The 18,977-nt window shown below is 47.3% G+C and overlaps 1 protein-coding gene and 1 non-coding gene across 2 annotated transcripts in view; both read left to right on the top strand.

The window, feature by feature from the left end:
• The first annotated feature begins 1,345 nt into the window (after positions 1 to 1,345).
• Positions 1,346 to 1,427, top strand: trnas-gcu (transfer RNA serine (anticodon GCU)). Its single transcript has one exon. It is a non-coding gene; the product is annotated as a tRNA-Ser (tRNA).
• Positions 1,428 to 3,799: 2,372 nt separating this feature from the next.
• Positions 3,800 to 18,977, top strand: part of htra3b (HtrA serine peptidase 3b) — a 16,982-nt gene continuing 1,804 nt past the window's right edge. The window contains exons 1-9 of the mRNA XM_076015611.1: positions 3,800 to 4,318; positions 12,685 to 12,784; positions 13,151 to 13,283; positions 13,771 to 13,860; positions 16,967 to 17,161; positions 17,834 to 17,866; positions 18,167 to 18,281; positions 18,749 to 18,806; positions 18,950 to 18,977. The exon at positions 18,950 to 18,977 is cut by the window's right edge and continues 68 nt beyond it. Of these exons, the coding sequence (XP_075871726.1) occupies positions 3,886 to 4,318; positions 12,685 to 12,784; positions 13,151 to 13,283; positions 13,771 to 13,860; positions 16,967 to 17,161; positions 17,834 to 17,866; positions 18,167 to 18,281; positions 18,749 to 18,806; positions 18,950 to 18,977 (1,185 nt within the window). The 5' untranslated portion in view covers positions 3,800 to 3,885. The remainder of the gene's footprint in view (positions 4,319 to 12,684; positions 12,785 to 13,150; positions 13,284 to 13,770; positions 13,861 to 16,966; positions 17,162 to 17,833; positions 17,867 to 18,166; positions 18,282 to 18,748; positions 18,807 to 18,949) is intronic.

Raw genomic sequence — 18,977 nt, 5'->3', positions numbered from 1 at the left:
CTTGTGGGATTCGAACAAAGGCTGTGGCAACATCCCAATCTACCCCAGCGCTTGAGAAGGGTCCAGCTTCAGACTCGGAGGAGGTTGTTTCAGGCAAAGGCTGTCTCAGTGTGCAGCTGGATACTATGGACCACAGGTGGCAGCACGTCGATACAAAACGCTCCCATCATGCATTCAGAACGGACAGACTCAGGAACAGCTTCTTTCCATGGGCTGTCAGTCAGTCCTCACCACCTTCTTCTCAGTCACTTTAAAACATTTGCCTGTGCAATATTGTATATGTTTATGTGGTATGTGTCTCTTTTTTAACATGCGTTCTCCCATCATGTGTAGCATTTTATTTGATGGACAGGAATCTGAATCTAGGGATTTGATAAAAGCCTTGTGACTGGAGTCACAAAGACTGCCTCATGCCGAACACGTCCGAGACAAAGAAATGGTCATGGATTTCTGCATAGGTCCAAGCCCTCTCTTCAGCAAGTGAACGCTTGTGGAGTGGACATCGAGGTGGTGACAACCTATAAATATCTAGGTGTTCACCTTGATAACAAGGAAATGAAACAAAAACTGTGTGTTTTGGCTCAAATAAGCATGTTTAAAACACCTGGGCACATCTGTCTGCTCTGCTCAAACACATAACCAGACTCCATTACCGGAGGGGCGAAATCGCCACAGATTGACGATAAATTACTCTTCCACTGACAGACAATGAAACTTGGCACACTTATTTAACATCTTAAGGCGTTCTCCGAGGAATCGGCAGAGTTTATACTGCGAATAACCAAATAAATAAGTTACTATTGGCCTTCTGATTCTCTCATATCAGCAATATCCCTACCATCGCCACACAGTGCTAATATGTGTACAGCGATGCAACTACAGGCAGAAGCTCGTTAGCAAAACGGCTACGTAACAAGAAAGTTGAAAAAAAGAGTTTAATTAAGTGCTAACGGGACGGGAAATTAAATCGTACACTGTTTTGTCACACGGTTTAACATTCGTCGTATGCATGGCGTTGCTTTTATGAGTGTTATTCCAGTTTGCCGACCTTTATTCGCGGCTTTTAGTGTGCGGCTGCTATGCAGGGAAACATGGCCGCCATTCGAAAGAGATAACTCCACCCCCTCCTATATATCACGTGACACTGGTAGGACTTGTTCGGAAGTGTGTCGGAGGTTGTTCGGACCTTGAGTGAAACCCTTTGATGTCGTTCGGCTCTGTTACGGAAGTGTTAGAAATGTGTTAGGCTGTCTTCGAACCTCGAAAGCAGTCCAGACATTTTTATTCACGTGACCATTCTGTAAATCTGATATAGTAGCTTCTTCTTCCACTGGCTTCGCAACACGACGAGGTGGCCGAGTGGTTAAGGCGATGGACTGCTAATCCATTGTGCTCTGCACGCGTGGGTTCGAATCCCATCCTCGTCGGGTCACATTTTGTATTTGAAAGTGAATGATTTTTAGTATTGAGTCCGAAGAGATTCATCTTTTACTTTGAAACATTGAACTATTTAATCTGGACACCCTGTAGGTTAAAAGAATAAACCACTTTCACTGTCTGTTTTTATAAATATGATTGTGTAGCATATTTAAAATGTCGATAAATTTTAGCATCACGGCATTACATATTACAACCAGCAGATAGATGAAATACAGAGTGCTTTGAATATTCAAAAAAGTTATGGTGTGCTTAAAAAACAAAAAAAAACAAAAAAAAACTGTTAGTCCAAAATCATAATTCTAAATGCGCAGTGTGTTCAATTTGAATTGGGTTCGAGAAACACTCCGATCATCGTCGGACTAAGGCAATAATTTGGTTTTCTTAAGTGTCATGTAAACGCACTGACTGATATCTGGTGTTTTTCGCACATCGAAACGGTGTAATTGTGAGGTTCCCATAAATATTATTGACAGTATATAAAATGATATTGAACACCTGATGATACCGTCATTTATCCAAATTTTAAGAGTCATTTCAATAAAGAGCTAAAAAAAAAAAAAAATCTGTGTCTTTTGGGCTTCAAAGACACTGAATTTGAACTGAACTTTACTTTGGTTCATTTCTAATTGACATTAAAGCATGTTTTCTACAAACCCGATGATATATATTTTTTTCTTCCAATGAGGAGGCCCCACCAGTCCAAAACGTTGCCCGACCCCTGGTCTAAACCTACAAAATGACTCCAGGAAATGGAAGGGAAAGTCAAACGGAGAGCGCTGCTGAGCGCTGACTGCATCCCACAGAGCAGACTGGAAGTTCTGGAACGCCCGTCTGCTGGACATGGTGGCATGAGTTTCCTCAAGTGATGTACGCTTTCAAATAAACACACTCATGGATGGTTGAGATACACATGTCTCCATCGAGATCCCTCTTGTCTGTCCAAATAAACAGCGGCTGATGTCGATGCCATGAGTGCGAGCCTTCCTCAAAGCAGCCGGCCCGACGTGGCTGTCGATTTGCTGCAGTTAAAGTGAGAACAGAGAGACTGCACGGTCTGGTCATCCTAAATTGTCCTTACAAGGAGACAGTAATGTAAGCACGGCCTTATATCACCGACCTGAAGCAAAGAAGGAATGACTTCATGTTTGGGAAAGAGAGTTAAAAAAGAAAAAGAAAAAAAAAAGAAGAAGAAGCACGGAGCTCATGGAGCCGACCAGTGGTGAACCCTGAGCACTGCAGCTGGGCCTTCATCACCTCACGGGGAAGGAACCAACATCGACCAAGTAGTAGTACAGCAAGGTTTGGTTCGAACTAAAGCAAAACAGTCCCTTGTGCGGAACCTCTTGGGCTGGTGTGAATACACAGCAGCGAACTCTGGGCCGGTCCGAGACCTCGGCCCAAAGTGTTGTATACAGTGTGCGAAATAACCGTCAATATCCTGAGACGTGGGGGGGGGGGGGCAGCCATGACAGTCTACATAACAACACACACACACACACACACACACACACACACACACACACACACACACCACTTTAGAAAACTGAATATTAGACATTTTTATGATTATTAGATCATTTTAGTGACGATTAGTGATGATATATACATACATATACATATTTATGTGTCTGTGTGATCACTCTAGTGCAGAGGTGTGCAAACTACGGCCCGGGGGCCAAATGTGGCCCAATAAGCATTTTTAATCCGGCCCACCAAACTCCACAGAAATGATATTAACAGCAAGTAGGTCAAAAAAAAAAAAGAAGAAATTAGCTGTATTTCATCCATTTTTCCAGTGTTTTACTCTCAATTCAAACAGTAAATTACATTCTTAAACCAAATAGCTAAATACAGAGAGACAGACAGTTTTGTTCATTTTCAGTTGACGTTCAAGGACATGTTTTCTACATATTTTCCCCCCCTCCTATGAGGTGGGTCACCAAAACGCTCCATCCATTCTCTCTCTCTCTCTCTCCCTCTCTCTCTCTCTCTCTCTCTCTCTCTCTCCGCCTCCACAAACTCACTTCATCTGGTTCTCGTCTTGCAGCAGCGGCAGCTTCAGTCGTGAGGAGGTCGCTGCACAACAAGACAACTCCGGCTGCAGCAGCGAAACTCCGACGAACCGAGAGGACAGCTCGGCTTCAAGAGAGACACTTTAAAAACTTTTAGTCTTTTGTTGACATCTCACTCACGGATTTATGCCCGTGAGGCGTTCAAGGGAGCGATGCGGAGCCTGGGAATGTGATAGCGCATTCGGTTTAACGTCCCACTAGTGCAGTTTTGTTTTTTCATTATTTATTTTCAAATCCTCCTCCAGCAGCAGCACCAGCACCAGCACCAGCAGCACCAGCAGAACCACCAGCAGCAGCACCAGAACCAGCAGCACCAGAACCAGAACCAGAACCAGAACCAGAACCAGAACCAGCAGCAGCACCAGCAGCAGTCATGCAACTCACTCTCCTCTACACAGCCGCCTTCCTCTCAATCCTCTCGGACCGCGCCGGCGCAGACCCCTCGGAGCCCGCGAACCGGGTCTGTCCGACCCGCTGTGACGTCAGCGCGTGTCCGAGCCCCAGCTGCCCGAGCGGCTACGTGCCGGACCGCTGCAACTGCTGCCTGGTGTGCGCCCGCGCGGAGGGCGAGCCGTGCGCCGGCGACGAGCTGCCGCCGTGCGGGGACGGCCTGGAGTGCAAGCACGCGGCGGGGAAGCGGCTCTCCAGGGGCTCCTGCAAGTGCAAGTCGAGACACGAGGTGTGCGGCAGCGACGGCAGCACGTACGGCAACGCGTGCCAGCTGAGGGCCACCAGCAGGAGGGCGCTGCTGCAGGGACTGGCGGCCGTCAGCCAGGCGCACCCGGGACCGTGTGACGGCAACTCAGGTACGAGGAGCCAGGAGGTGGCGGAGGCGGAGGCGGTGGCGGAGGCTGCTGCCAGCTGTCAGGGCAAGTGGTGCCCAGGGTGGGGGCGTTGGTTGCTGGGTTAGGATGGAGTCTGTCTGCAGTGATAAGTTAACTGGCAGTAGACGAAAAAAAGGAAAAGTTATTATTATTATTATTATTATTATTATTATTATTATTAGTAGTAGTAGTAGTAGTAGTAGTAGTAGTAGTAGTAGTAGTAGTAGTAGTATTGCAAAAATAACAAACAAACAATGCACTGGCCCACTTTTGAGTAAAAAACAAAACAAAAAAACTCAACACAATGATCTTTTCTTTAGGAACTGTGAATGTCCCACAGCTTCACACTGTCTCACGTGAGCAAGGTCTAAAAAAAATAACTTTATAGTCATCCATATGGCATTTCATCTCGTTTTCATTTGCCTCCATCCAACATCTGCATCTTCTTCTCTCACACCAACTAACTTTAAAAGTAACACGCAATGTCAAAGTATGAAGAAGTTCAAGAACCTGTAACAAGGTCGGGGGTTGGGGGGGGGGGGGGGGCTTTTTGACTGGTGAGGCCACAGTGGGTTCTACAGTGTGCCGGGGGGGGGGGGGGGGGTGGAGATGGATGGAGTGTTTTGGTGAGCCACCTCATAGGAGGAAAAATATATCGTGGGATATGTAGAAAACATGTTGCTTTAATGTCCATTGAAAAACATTTGCTGCGTTTTCATTACAGTTTTTCACAATCTTAAAAATATAAGCCGTACTTCTCGTCAAATCTCATCCCGCGATGAGATTTGACGAGAAGTACGGTTTGCTTTTGTTTGCTTACGTTTCTTTGCTGTCCAGAATGGTTGTCATCATTTTCTCTTTGATGACTTGTAAAAAATATTCCGTCTCCTCCTCCGTCCAATCATAACGCACCATTTTCACTGGTCAGTTAACTGGTCACGTGACCCCCGTACGTCACGTCCGCTGTCGTGTAAATGCCCAAAATGTCTCTTCATGACACCTTTGCGATATTCTTCTGTATGGATACGTGTGGAGAAACCACCTGATGAGAGCCTCAAAACCTTTGAGCCGTGTTTGAGAGCTTTTTCCAAGTGGAGCCGTTTCCATCCACAGGTTTCGTTGCCATATTGCGCAATTCTAGGGGTCATGGAAACCCAGCTAGTGTCTTTAAAGCCCCACTGTATTTAGCTCTTTATTGAAATGACTGTGAAAACACTGAAAAATGGATGACACACAGATATTTTATGACGTAAATGCTTTAAATATTATTTCCTCAAGTTCGGCGGGCCGGATTTAAAAGCTTAACGGGCCACATATGGCCCCTGGGCCGTAGTTTTCCCATGCCTGGCGTAGACCAGTGGCCTTTTAACAACACTATAATCATGTTTATGTTCTATATATAGGTCAAAGTATATGCACTCTATGCACTTTTATTGTGAAGCACTTTGGTGCAGCTCCGTCGTTTGTAAAATTAAAAAATGACTCGAAGGACTCGGCTTTCCTCGACGCTCTCTATTCTCTGTTAATAAGCAGCCAGATTCATTTGCTGCGGTTGTATTTGCCTCACGGCACCGATAAGCACTGGCTAGTTAACAGCCCGTCCAACCACATCCATTCCCAGCCAGCTATTTTGTAACAAAGCACAACTGGGCCAATGAGCCACACCTCTCATAATAAAAAGTCTGTTTTTCCTGGCCTGGAACTTGGCCTAGAAAACTTGCTCGGCCCAGACGGAGAGGTCGTGTTGCAGGATGTTTCAGGACACTGGCGAACTGTGAAACCTCAGCCAGGCCGTCTGGATGTGGAGCAGCACATTTTCTCATTCAAGCAGCGTTCAGGGCTTTCTGCCATGTGGTGTTGGAACAGTTGGACCTGTTTGCTGTCTTTGCTCGCTCCAGTAACTGTGATTTCACAGCAGTTCTTTGGCCCGCCGCTCAATTCATGGACGAGTCATCGGAGAAGAATTTGGAACACGCCGGCGCTTTAGGAAGCTCGTGGCAGAGCAGGCTCGGTGCTTCAGAGGCTGAGGTTCACGCTCAAACTGTTCCTTGAAGGAATATGCCAATGCACATGTGGGTTCTGCTGCTGTGTCACTGGGGTGTGAGCAGCCCCAGCTTCTGATTGGCAGCGGCCAAGTTGTCCTTACAGCCAGTGGCCCAGTGGGGGGGCGCCGTCAGGGCCAGCAAGGTCTTCTCTGCTGGACTAACCATACTTAGAAAAGCACATTTTCCCATAAATACGATAATAAAGTTATTCTCCGGAGTCTGTTCTTTTCAAATCATGTAATATCCACTAGGAGGCGCTGCTTCCATTGTCGTATATGACAGCAGAGTTCTTATCCAATCATATTCCAGCTAGCTTGTGTTGCCAGTCCTTCAGAATCAACACTGCAGCCTCCTGTTGGCTGTCAGTGAACGCACCACCGTCAGTAGCGACAGCCAATCAGACCAGGAGTCTGCGATGGTGAGACCAGCTAGCTGCTTTACGCTCAACTTCGCTCGTAGGCGTCCTGTGATTGGATAAGAAGCCCTGAGAGCCTCTCAGACTGAACTCCACCTGGAGGTCCAGTTGCCACCACCACCAACCCACGACGGCTGAAGGAGAAGATGAAGCTTTAGTTGGCCAATCATCTGCAGTTTAGAATGGAAATAAGGTGGAGCATTGGAGCAGCAGCTGCACCCACATGGTCAACTGCTTAATAACTCAATAGTTCAATAGTTTGGTTCGTTATGGTCCCGCTGGTTTCATACTACTCGGCGACAAGGTGCAGTTGATTGGAGCAGAGTTTAAGTACACAGGGCGTAGTTTTAGTGGACTTATTCAAACTTTGTTGAGGAATCTCTTCAAGTGGAAGTTTGTTTGCACCTCCTGCCAGTGTCAGTGGGCCACTGAGTCACTGAGTCTGAACTGTGATTTAAATGCTCTGGAAGCTGCAGTGTTGCTCCACTGGGTCCCTGATGTGAAGGTGATGTCATCTTGCTTTGCTTCTCTATGGATTCTCGCGCCGTGGTGTCACATTGAGGGTAGTATGAGGTGTATTCATTGAGGATTGACAGAATATGAGGTCACCGATGGCCTGTCGGGGTGAACTGCACAGCCCACCACTGCAACACCGTAACCTGTGCGTGTGCATGTGTCAACACCAGTTTGCACTGTGGGTGAAGGTGAGACTGTCGTCAAGTGTTGCCGCTTATTGATCTCATATTGCCATCAACAGCGGCTCGTTTGTGAGCGATGCTATTGGGATGCAATGACGACATTGGTCGCAACACCGGACTTTAACTCTTTGCCATCGCAGCATCACTGCCTCGTGGTGTGGAAATCCACAATCGCTACACAATGCATGTGTCGCTCTCCTCCTAACAACTGAAGGCAGGCGCTACATGTGCGCTCTCGCTCAGTGTCATCTGCAACTTCCACATGTGTCTTGTAGAAAGCCTTCCCTGCTGCACATCTGTCCTCGCCTTCACTTCCAAGCAGTTTACAAGATTCCCGGTTCAAACCATTACCCTCGATGACACGCTGGGTTTTACTACCTTAATGCATCCCACATTGTCTTCCTCTCGCTCACACACTCTCCGGCGCTCCGCAGTCTCAACTGCCAAGTGGACCTGTAAGGGTGGAGCGCCCACCACAGCACACAGCAGCAGCAGCAGCAGCAGCAGCAGCAGCTGCGTCCGTGTCTCGGGTTTATTTCTGCGCTGCAGCTGCGTCAATAAGCGTTTCGAGACAGTAATCTCACTGGTCCAAAGCTCCAGTACCACCCGAAACCAAATGAAAACGTTTGTCCTGACTGGAGCCAAGTCTAAAGATTAGCACGGAGGCTTCAGGACCAGCTGATTCTATTTTCAGTACCACTCGAGTTTACGTTAGAAGTAAAACTTCCTCTTGCCAAACAGCTGTTTGCTTGACTCTGACACAGAGCAAAAGTTTAAAAGTTTAGTTAGACACCAATCTGCTTCCCCCCGTATATATAGGAGGCCTTGAGTTAAATGCTTGGCTTTTACATTTTGCTGCTTTGCCAACTATTTTGAGCCATTTCCAAAAAAAACAACTTTGCTTCATAAAATTTAAAAAATCAGTGAACTGGGAATAAGGGGTCAAGATGTCACTCTGGGTGTCACCCACAGAGCGTAAAACGGCAGCAGCTGGATTCTTTTCTGTTATTATCGTGTTATTACAGTGTTGGCTGAGCCTCCACTGGTCTGGATCAAAAACCCCAGTCCGTCCCAGTGCGAGACTGAGAGCAGACCCAGTAAGAATGCCTCAGAAACCGAGACGAGACCGAGACCCTTAAACAGTGGTCTGGAGACCAGGACCAACCTCCAGGACTACAGCGCTACACCACAGTGAGGCAGAGCAGCTGCAAGAGAAATACTTATATATTTATAACATTCAAAGCAGAACGGCATGATTTTCTATTTAACAAATGGAATTGCTGTCATTGGTGTTTAGACGCTAATCTCGTAAACAGGGAATCCACAGTCACAGGTATTTGGCTTCACTTTGGCGCCGGATGTTGTTGGAAAGCAAACCATCTGTTCTCCCATAATGAGTGGAGCAGATTGTGGGCTGCACTCTGCCACTACGATCCAATCCAACCCCAGCACCGCTGCAGGAGGCCACGCTCGCGTCCCAGACGCAGATATCATCTGAGGAAACAGGAAGTAGCTGCTGCTCCCAGGAGGCGTCACATTAGCCTTTCATCATAAACAATCCTGTTGTCTGGGCTTTCCAGAGGTACCATAGTGGTGGCACACACACACACACACACACACACACACACTGTGGAACACAGCAGCCATCGAGCTTTGAAGAGGTTCTGCCACAAGTTACTGGACACAAAGTGTTTGCTTTTCCTTCCAGAAGAAAAGCAGCTCACTCTTGAAATGAAAGAGTGACATTGGATTGAATGCACTGATCGTGGATCCACCAAGGAACACTGAACTTTTCCCAAAGTGCTGTGTTTTTAAAAAAAAGTCTTGTCAGGGTGGTCACACAGCCCCTGTGGGAGAGAGCTAAAATGTTCAAATGTATAAATATATATATTTCAAGAGAAAATGTTGGGCATTTATTTTTGCAGAGCACAATTCAGTTCACTAATTCCAGTCACTTATTGACCGGACGAGAGAAACTTTTGGCGAGCGTTTTTATTTTTTTGTGGAATAAATTTGCGCGCTGTGGAATACGTTTAGCTCATGACTTCACGATAAGGAGAAAAAAACGGCCCTGAGAGTCCAGCAGTTGAGAAGCACTGCTTTACATCATCTGTCTGGCTGCAGCAACATTCTCTCTCTCTCTCTCTCTCTGTGGTTGTGGAATGAAAGGGTATCCATGGCCATTCAACTCTTTGTGTCTGAATCGGAATTGGGCTGTGTCTCAATTCAGGCTCTGCATCCTTCCAAGGCTGCATTTGATAGGAAGTTGCGTCATAGCACTGCGCAAAGGCTCCTCCCAATTCCCCAAAATCCAAAAATGTGCCCTTGAAAATGCGCTCTACTGTTAGCCCATTCCAAGGCTGCACCGCTACCATCCTTCACCTCCTTCTGTATCCCAGGATGCTTTGCGTGCTGCTGCAAAGCATCCTGGGATCCTGGGAAGTCAGCTGAAATTCGCGCCACCTACTGGCAAAGACACCACGTATAAATTTAAGTATTGAAATTTCACATCAAATATTCAGTTTTTAACGCAGGGTTTTTACTTCTTTGAACATCCAACGCCATCGTTAGATGGTGAACCAATGGTTAGCTTGATGCTATGAAAACGTCACTTCCGGGGTTGGCCAGCCGAAGGCCAGACCGTCCCGTGTGGTTACCGGGGAGGCGGGGTTTGGGTTTGGGTTGGTCCTTCTAGGCCGGGTCCTTGGGAGGACGCTTCCTTCAGACGGAGGACGCTTCCTTCCAAGGATGCAGACCCTGAATTGAGACACAGCCTTGGTCTTCATGTCCAATGGACTTCAATATAACGCGCTTTGGATTATTTGAAGCTAAACCAATAAAGTATTCAATAACCAATGAGCACCCAACCTCACTGCTGCTTTGTGCTTTTGCTCCAAAGCTCCAAACGGTGGCCACTAGCTGCGTTTCCATTACAAATTTTCGCAGAATAAAAGCAATATTGCTAAAATTTTGACAAAGTACAACTGCAATTTGCAGGTGTTTCCACTGAATGGTGTGAAGCGCCCCAAACCGTAATTCTCGTCCCGCGAGATGCCACTCTGAGGAGGATGGAGGTACAAAACATTTTGCGCTTTGAAGCGGCTGCTTGAAGTCAGCTGGTCACGTGACCCCGCACGTCACGTCCGCTCACGTGTCAACGTGAGAAAAGTCTTTCCATGACACTTTAGCGATGTTCCTCTATGTGGATCCGTGTGAAAACCCACCTGATGACAGCGTCAAAACCTTTCAGCCATGTTGGAGAGGTTTTTCCAAGTGGAGCTGCTTCCATCACCAGCTTTTATTATGGCCATGTTTAGGTTTTGCTCAATTCTGGGCGTCATGGAAACGCAGCTAGTGTAAACTTTCCTGAAAAAACCTCAAGGTCTGACTGTTGCTGCTTCAAACAAAACCAGTTGAGGCATCGCTTCTATCGGAGCTGGACAGTCTTTTCACCATTAATTGAAGAACAACCACCAAGGCTTCTTCTTCTTCTTCTTCTTCTTCTTCTTAGTGGTTTTCACTTTTTTCCGACCTGCTTTGCCAAGAGTTTGGTGCAACGTGGTGGGGTGAGGCGGCTCACCACAGGGCGGCGATGCCCAAGAAGAGGAAGTCCCGTCTTGGACGGAGCGACGTGGCCGAACTGTGAGCGGCTCAGAGCCGCTCAGCAAAAGTAGATGAAAATCATCAACTCAGCTTTGATCCTCGGTCACATTGCACCCCCTTCACTTTGGTTCTGGGTGGTTCTGTTTTTGGACGAGGGAATTTACCGTTTGTCTCAATCAGTTGCATATTTGAAAGTAGTTCACTTAGTGGCCGTTCGTAATAATTTGTGAGGGCAGACCTGAAAATGGCGAGAGCAGGCACTGCCATGCACAACCCGGGACAGAAAACAATGAAGCAACCAAGACAAAGGGAGACCAGGGCTGTGTCTCAATCCAGGGTCTGCATCCTTGGAAGGAAGCGTCCTCCGTCTGAAGGAAGCGTCCTCCAAGGACCCGGCCTAGAAGGACCAACCAAACCCCGCCTCCCTGGTAACCACAGGGGACGGTCTAGCCTTGGGCGTATTTCCTGGTTGCGTCACCGCCGTTCCCTCCTGCTGGCCAACCCCGGAAGTGACGTTTTCATAGCATCAAGCTAACCACTGGTTCACCATCTAACGATGGCGTTGGATGTTCAAATAAATAAAAACCCTGCGTTAAAAACTGAATATTTGATGTGAAACTTCAATACTTAAATTTATACGTGGTGTCTTTGCCAGTAGATGGCGCTAATTTCAGCCGACTTCCCAGGATGCCAGGATGCTTTGCGTGCTGCTGAAAAGCATCCTGGCATCCAGAAGGAGGTGAAGGATAGTAGCGCTGCAGCCTTGGAATGGGCTAACAGTAGGGTGCATTTTCAAGGGCGCATTTGGAGCGTCCTTCGGACTTTTGGGAATTGGGAGGAGCCTTCACGCAGTGCTGTGCCACAACTTCCTCTCAAGTGCAGCCTTCCAAGGATGCAGACCTTGAACTGAGACACAGGCCAGGAGTATTTATACACTGGGGCAGAGGAACACAGGTGAGAACAATCAAGGGCAGGGCTGACAACGAGACACAGGTGAAAGACATCAAGAAATAGATACAGGAAGTAAAACTGAGGACGCTGACTATAGAGTAAACAAATTTCAAAATAAAAGGGGAAATGACAGCTTGAGATGAGAGGAGCCTCTTTGGTTCGCATGGTAAACCCAGCTGTGTTTTCCACAGCAGTGTAAAAAATATATATATATATATATCACTAATGGCACCTTTTAAATAATGATTTGAATGAGTTGGAGGTGCTTGAACTTCATACTGTCACATGCTGTGTTTCATGTGAAGTTAGTTGGGACGAAAGCAGAAGATGCATGGGGTCGGATGGAGCCAAAGGAAAATTTCATTTTTTTCACTTTCATTTCTGTTAACACTATTGCGAGGGCGGTTAGCACTGATGCTAAGAAGAACTGACTGGTCCCCACCCAAAGGCTCCGTTTGGGAAACACGGTGCCACTGTCTGTCTTTCCATGAAGTTCCTGCATTCCTTATTTTGAAGTTTGTGCTAAAAAAAAAAAAAAAAAAACACTTTGAAATCCCCTCATTGCGATGTCACTGATACACTGCTGCTGTGTGACTGTTCGCTTATTATAACGCCTAATTCTTGCTGCCAGTATAGGTCCTTCACATGCTACCAGTCCGCGTTACAAGTTCAACTTCATCGCTGACGTGGTGGAGAAAATCGCCCCGGCTGTGGTTCACATTGAGCTCTTCCTCAGGTACTGCAACATTGGCAGAGTGATGATGATGATGATGATGATGATGATGATGATGATGATGATGATGATGATGATGTGGATGACTCTGTGTCTATGAGTGCAGTGCCTTTCACAGACTCAATCCCCCTGTTGCCCTTTTTTCACCCCATGTTGCCCCTTTGTCGCCCCCTGCTGCTCCACTGTTGCCCCCTGTCGCCCCCCCCCTTTCCTCCTGTCGCCCCCCCGTCACCCCTCTCCACCCCCCCCCCCCCCCCCCTGCAATCACCTGTCTCCACCTGCCCCCCGTTGCCCCTCTTTACCCCCCCCCGCTGTCACCCCCCTTGTTTCCCCTGTTGCCCCTCTGTCGCCCCCCTGTTGCCCCCCCAGGCACCCTCTGTTTGGTCGCACCATCCCTCTGTCCAGTGGTTCAGGCTTCGTGATGTCAGACAACGGGCTGATCGTCACCAACGCCCACGTGGTCTCCAGCAGCTCGCCGGTGTCTGGCCAGCAGCACCTCAAGGTACAGACGCAGCAGTCGAGGGTCCATTGAAGACATTGAATATGAACATTTATTAACGTTAATAACATCGTCATTGCTCCGCTAGGTCTCCTATATGAAGGTGATGGAAGCGTAGAGTCATATTGAGGATGTTATGAGGTGTATTCATTTAGGGTGGAGCCAAAATGAGGTCACTGATGACGTATAGACATGACACGCACGGCCCGCCACTTCAATATATACACAATGATAACTCCAAACAGTAGCGGCGTCATTTTATTTATTTTTTTAGCAAAGAAGCAAAACTTCTGATTTAAGATAAAATCTGAAGTTTTGCATTCACTCAGAACTGCTGAATAAATTCAGGAGGATTTTATTCACCAGTATTTATTCAGTATTTTTCTCAACATCTTTTCATAAACATTGTCAACATATTTTTTTCTCAACATCAAGTCTTAGCATTCACACATATTTCTACTATTTCTTCTTTGTGGTTCTCTCTCTAAAGGTTCAGATGCATAATGGCGACGTCTATGAAGCCAACATCAAAGACATCGACAAAAAGTCCGACATCGCCACCATCAAAATCAACTCGCAGGTGAGTCCAGGCAGCCAGGGTGAGGGTTAGGGTTAGCCTAACCCTAGTCCAGGCAGCCAGGGTTAGGGTTAGGGTTAGCCTAACCCTAGTCCAGGCAGCGAGGGTTAGGGTTAGGGTTAGCCTAACCCTAGTCCAGGCAGCCAGGGTTAGGCTTAGGGTTAGCCTAACCCTAGTCCAGGCAGCGAGGGTTAGGGTTAGGGTTAGCCTAACCCTAGTCCAGGCAGCCAGGGTTAGGCTTAGGGTTAGCCTAACCCTAGTCCAGGCAGCGAGGGTTAGGGTTAGGGTTAGCCTAACCCTCACCCTGGCCCAGGCAGCCAGGGTTAGGTTCAGCCTAACCCTAGTTCAGGCAGCCAGGGTTAGGGTTAGGGTTAGCCTAACCCTAAACCTGGCAGCCAGGGTTAGGCTTAGGGTTAGCCTAACCCTAGTCCAGGCAGCCAGGGTTAGGGTTAGGTTCAGCCTAACCCTAGTCCAGGCAGCCAGGGTTAGGGTTAGGTTCAGCCTAACCCTAGCCCAGGCAGCCAGGGTTAGGGTTAGGTTCAGCCTAACCCTAACCCTGGCTGCCTGGACTAGGGTTAGCCTAACCCTAGTCCAGGCAGCCAGGGTTAGGGTTAGGTTCAGCCTAACCCTAGCCCAGGCAGCCAGGGTTAGGGTTAGGTTCAGCCTAACCCTAAACCTGGCTGCCTGGGCTAGGGTTAGGTTCAGCCTAACCCTAGTCCAGGCAGCCAGGCAGCTTCTTGCTCATGCGTTTTTCAAAAGTCAACTGGACAACAGGTGGTAGTTATAATTTGTATGACGTAGTTATTGGTGTATGAGTTTGTCATCCAGAACTACAGAGTCACTTTGCCGTGGAGGTATAAAACATTATGAATGATGACATAATATCCACCACTTAGAATCATCTATGAACATTGTCATAAGTTGTTACACACGACTATGAATATGATTTATGACATTTTTTTCATAATGCGTTATACAATAGACCTTCATAGAAAGAGTTACCAAGTACTCAAGTAAAGTACAGATACCAGAAAATAAAGTACAGTAGCTGAGTAAGTATTTGTACTTGGTCGCTCGGCACCTCCTGGTTGTGGGTTTGGATCAGCAGGCTTTTCTCCTCATTAGTGATTGATGATGATAAAAACAAAAACAAAAAAAATGCAGTCTGTCGTGAGACCGACGGCCACCCACAATGCATTTCTTCCTTCTTCTTCTCTTTTTTCTACATAGTAAATCCCAAACAAAACAGCGTTGATTTACGGTCACATGACTCCTCGCAGCCTCGTCCTCCTTCCAGTAAAACGCAGCAGTGTTACTGTTTAAGAGCAGCCAGCAAGTGTGTACAGTCTGTGTGTGTGTGTGTGCGTGTGTGTGTACACGTGTGTCACGTGTCCAGGTTCAGCCTGGTGTTAATAGGGTGGGGTTAATGGAGCACAGTCAAATTCCACACCTCCCCAAGGGGACGACACCATAAAGCCCAGCTCACATGCTTCTCTTTTCTTCTCTTTTCTTCTCTTTTCTTCTCTTGCAAAAAAAGGGGGCGGAGCTTAGAGAGGCAGCGTATAAAAGAAGAGTTTAAACTCAGTGAGTTAGTTTTTTTTCCAAAAGAAAGTCAACTTGAAAAGCTGCTCTTCTACTGTATGATCAGTTCACGCTGGTCTGAATCTAGAGATGGGAATATTCCACTTTGTAGTTGATGATTAATCTGAATTTGATTCATCTAAAGTTAATCTACAGTCTTTTTTCATTTATCATAATTTTCCATCTTTTTGCACAAAACTGTTGCTGCAATTATGCAAATTTCCCCCAATGTGGGACTAATAAAGGTGTTTGATACCATTACACCAGGAGAGGGGCGGAGCAGAAATGTGACAGAGGGGCCGGAGCGGCAGCAGATGGATGGAGTGTTTTAGTGACCCACTTTGTAGGAGGGAAAAAAATAGTTTGGCCACAGAACCACCCAGAACCACCACAGAACCACCCTAGAATCATCTAGAACCACCACAGAACCACCCTGGAATCATCTAGAACCAACTAGACCCAACTAGAACCACCACAGAACCATCCTAGAATAATCTAGAACCAACTAGAACCACCACAGAACCACCACAGAACCACCCTGGAATCATCTAGAACCACCACAGAACCACCCTAGAATCATCTAGAACCACCACAGAACCACCCTGGAATCATCTAGAACCAACTAGACCCAACTAGAACCACCACAGAACCACCCTGGAACCATCTAGAACCACCACGGAACCACCCAGGAATCATCTGGAACCACCTAGAACCACCCAGAACCGCCACTGGACCACCTAAACAGACTTTTTCCGCCTTGTGATGTTTAAATCTTGCATCAGTCTTCTTCTGGCCTCTAAAGAAGTTGGACCAAAAAAATCAAATCTTTCCCTCTAATTGTGATAAAATGTTAAAAGTTTTAGTCTGTCCTTTCCTCGATATTTTCCTTCAGTTTCAAATCAAAGAGATGGTTCTGCGTCAGTGGCTCAATAAAGCAGACAAATGGAGTCAAAGGTGGCGACTGAATCAGCGGGAAGGCCTCAGATCAGGACCAGGAGGAGGAGGAGACCTGAGAGGAAGAGTCCCACCGTGGTCTACTCAGCTCCTCCCCCTCCTCCTCTTCCTCCTCCTCTTCCTCTCCTCCTCCTCCAACATGGTTTCCATCACATCATTTCCTTCCTTGTCATCACGTCTGAGGTTCCTGACACTTTTCTACACATGTGAACTTTATTTTGATTTACATGGGATTTTTGTCATGGCCTGTAATCTGTGGTTGCCAGTCGCTGTTTGTGGTTGCCAGTTGGCGTTTCTTGCAAACGTTGAACCATCCAGAGGGGAATTTTTCTTTCTTTTCGTTCCAATTTTCAGTCGAGGAAATTTGTGACACATTATAAATACTTAATTATATATATATTTACAAAAACAGTATATACATAGAAACCAAAGCAGCCTACGCTTAAGCACATTTTGTATTCCAAACATATGGCAACAATTTAGAATAGAGGGTCTGCAGGGTTGTTGTTTTTTTTTTTAATCTTTTTTATCATTTTCTCTCTGTCATGATGTCCCTGCCCTGGATGGATCCCAGGCCAGGCTCCCTATGCTCTCCCTGGGCCACAGCGCTGACCTCAGGCCGGGGGAGTTCGTGGTGGCCATCGGCAGCCCGTTCGCCCTGCAGAACACGGTGACCACCGGCATCGTCAGCACCGCCCAGCGGGACGGCAAGGAGTTGGGGCTCCGCGACTCGGACATGGACTACATCCAGACCGACGCCATCATCAACGTGAGATTCATGTAGCACTGAGAGAGGGAGGGAGGGAGAGAGAGAGAGAGAGAGAGGGAGAGAGAGGGGGGGAGAGAGAGAGAGAGAGAGAGGGAGGGAGAGAGAGAGAGAGAGAGGGAGAGAGGGAGAGAGAGAGAGAGAGAGAGATGGAGAGAGAGAGAGAGGGAGGGAGGGAGAGAGAGAGAGAGAGAGAGATGGAGAGAGAGAGGGGGGGGAGAGGGAGAGAGAGAGGGAGGGAGAGAGAGAGAGAGAGAGAGGGAGAGAGGGAGAGAGAGAGGGAGGGAGAGAGAGAGAGAGAGAGGGAGGGAGAGAGAGAGGGAGAGAGAGAGAGAGGGGGGGGGGAGGGAGAGAGAGAGGGAGGGAGGGAGAGAGAGAGAGAGGGAGGGAGAGAGGGAGGGAGAGAGAGAGAGGGACAGAGGGAGGGAGAGAGGGAGGGAGAGAGGGAGGGAGAGAGAGAGAGGGACAGAGGGAGGGAGAGAGGGAGAGAGAGGGTGAGAGAGAGAGAGAGAGGGACAGAGGGAGGGAGAGAGGGAGGGAGAGAGGGAGGGAGAGAGAGAGAGGGACAGAGGGAGGGAGAGAGGGAGAGGGACAGAGGGAGGGAGAGAGGGAGGGAGAGATGGCGTGAAGTATGGTCTCCTCTTGATCTTGTTCTCCTGTGTTTTTCCTCGACAGTACGGGAACTCAGGAGGTCCACTCGTCAATTTGGTGAGTGATTCAGAAACTTTATTAATGGTTGAGTGAGTCAAGATTTTTACATTGTTAAAAGCTTAACATACTGCCTGGTAATAATAGTGTATACTCACAGTACAGTAAAAGTCATTTGGTTTTCCTACCCTTAGAATGGTTCTCATATTGTATGTATATTTGTGTGTGTGTATATATGTATATATATATATATATATACATATATATATATATATGTATATATATATATATCTATGTACATATATACATATATATTGTTTTAACAGTAATGATAGTAATGATGATGTCACTGCCTTCTAGGACGGGGAGGTGATTGGCATCAACACCTTGAAGGTCGCTGCAGGAATCTCCTTCGCCATCCCGGCCGACCGAATCACTCTGTTCCTCAACGACTCGGTGGAGAAGCACAGCAAAGGTGAGTCACGACTCAGTGAGTCTGTCAGCGTCCTGCCAGAGGATGGGGTAGCGGAGCAGCAGCAGATGGATGGAGTGTGTTGGTGACAAACCTCATAGGAGGAACATATCCTGTATATCCCTGGATGTGTAGAAAACATGTTGCTGCAATGTCAATGGAAAAGGAAGCAAGGCAAAGCTGCAACCAAGTCAGTGTCTTTGAAGCCCCACCAGGGTGTTCAGCTCTTAGAACCATCCAGAACCATCCAGAACCATCCAGAACCTCCACAACCACCAGGGTGTTGAGCTCTTTATTGAAATGACTCTGCAAACACTGCAAACATGGAGGAAACACAGCTATTTTACGACTGACTGACTATTCATATCATTTCCTCAAGTTTCTGTGGGCCGGATTAAAAACTTGAGGGGCCGCATATGGGCCCCAGGCCGTAGTTTGCCCACGCCTGGTCTAACTGGAGTTTCTTTCAGATGTGAGGTCCATCAAGAAGCGCTTCATTGGAATCAGGATGCTGACCGTCACGCCAGCGTGAGTCTCTCTCTCTCTTCCTCTCTCTCTCTCGCTCTCTCTCTCTCGCTCTCTCTCTCGCTCTGTTTTTCCGCCTCTCTGAGAAATGTCTCAACTTTTTTTGTGTGTTTTTGAGAACAAAAAGTTCTATTTGATGGCTTCAGGTTAATGAAAGAGTTGAAACAACAGAAT

The sequence above is a fragment of the Nelusetta ayraudi genome, unplaced genomic scaffold, assembly GCF_046127955.1.
Source record: "Nelusetta ayraudi isolate G7.1 ecotype Tasmania unplaced genomic scaffold, CSIRO-AGI_Nayr_v1 ptg000191l, whole genome shotgun sequence".
Taxonomy (NCBI): Eukaryota; Metazoa; Chordata; class Actinopteri; order Tetraodontiformes; family Monacanthidae; genus Nelusetta; species Nelusetta ayraudi.
Note: the sequence above shows the minus strand (reverse complement) of the source record. Positions and strands in the feature narration are given on the sequence as shown.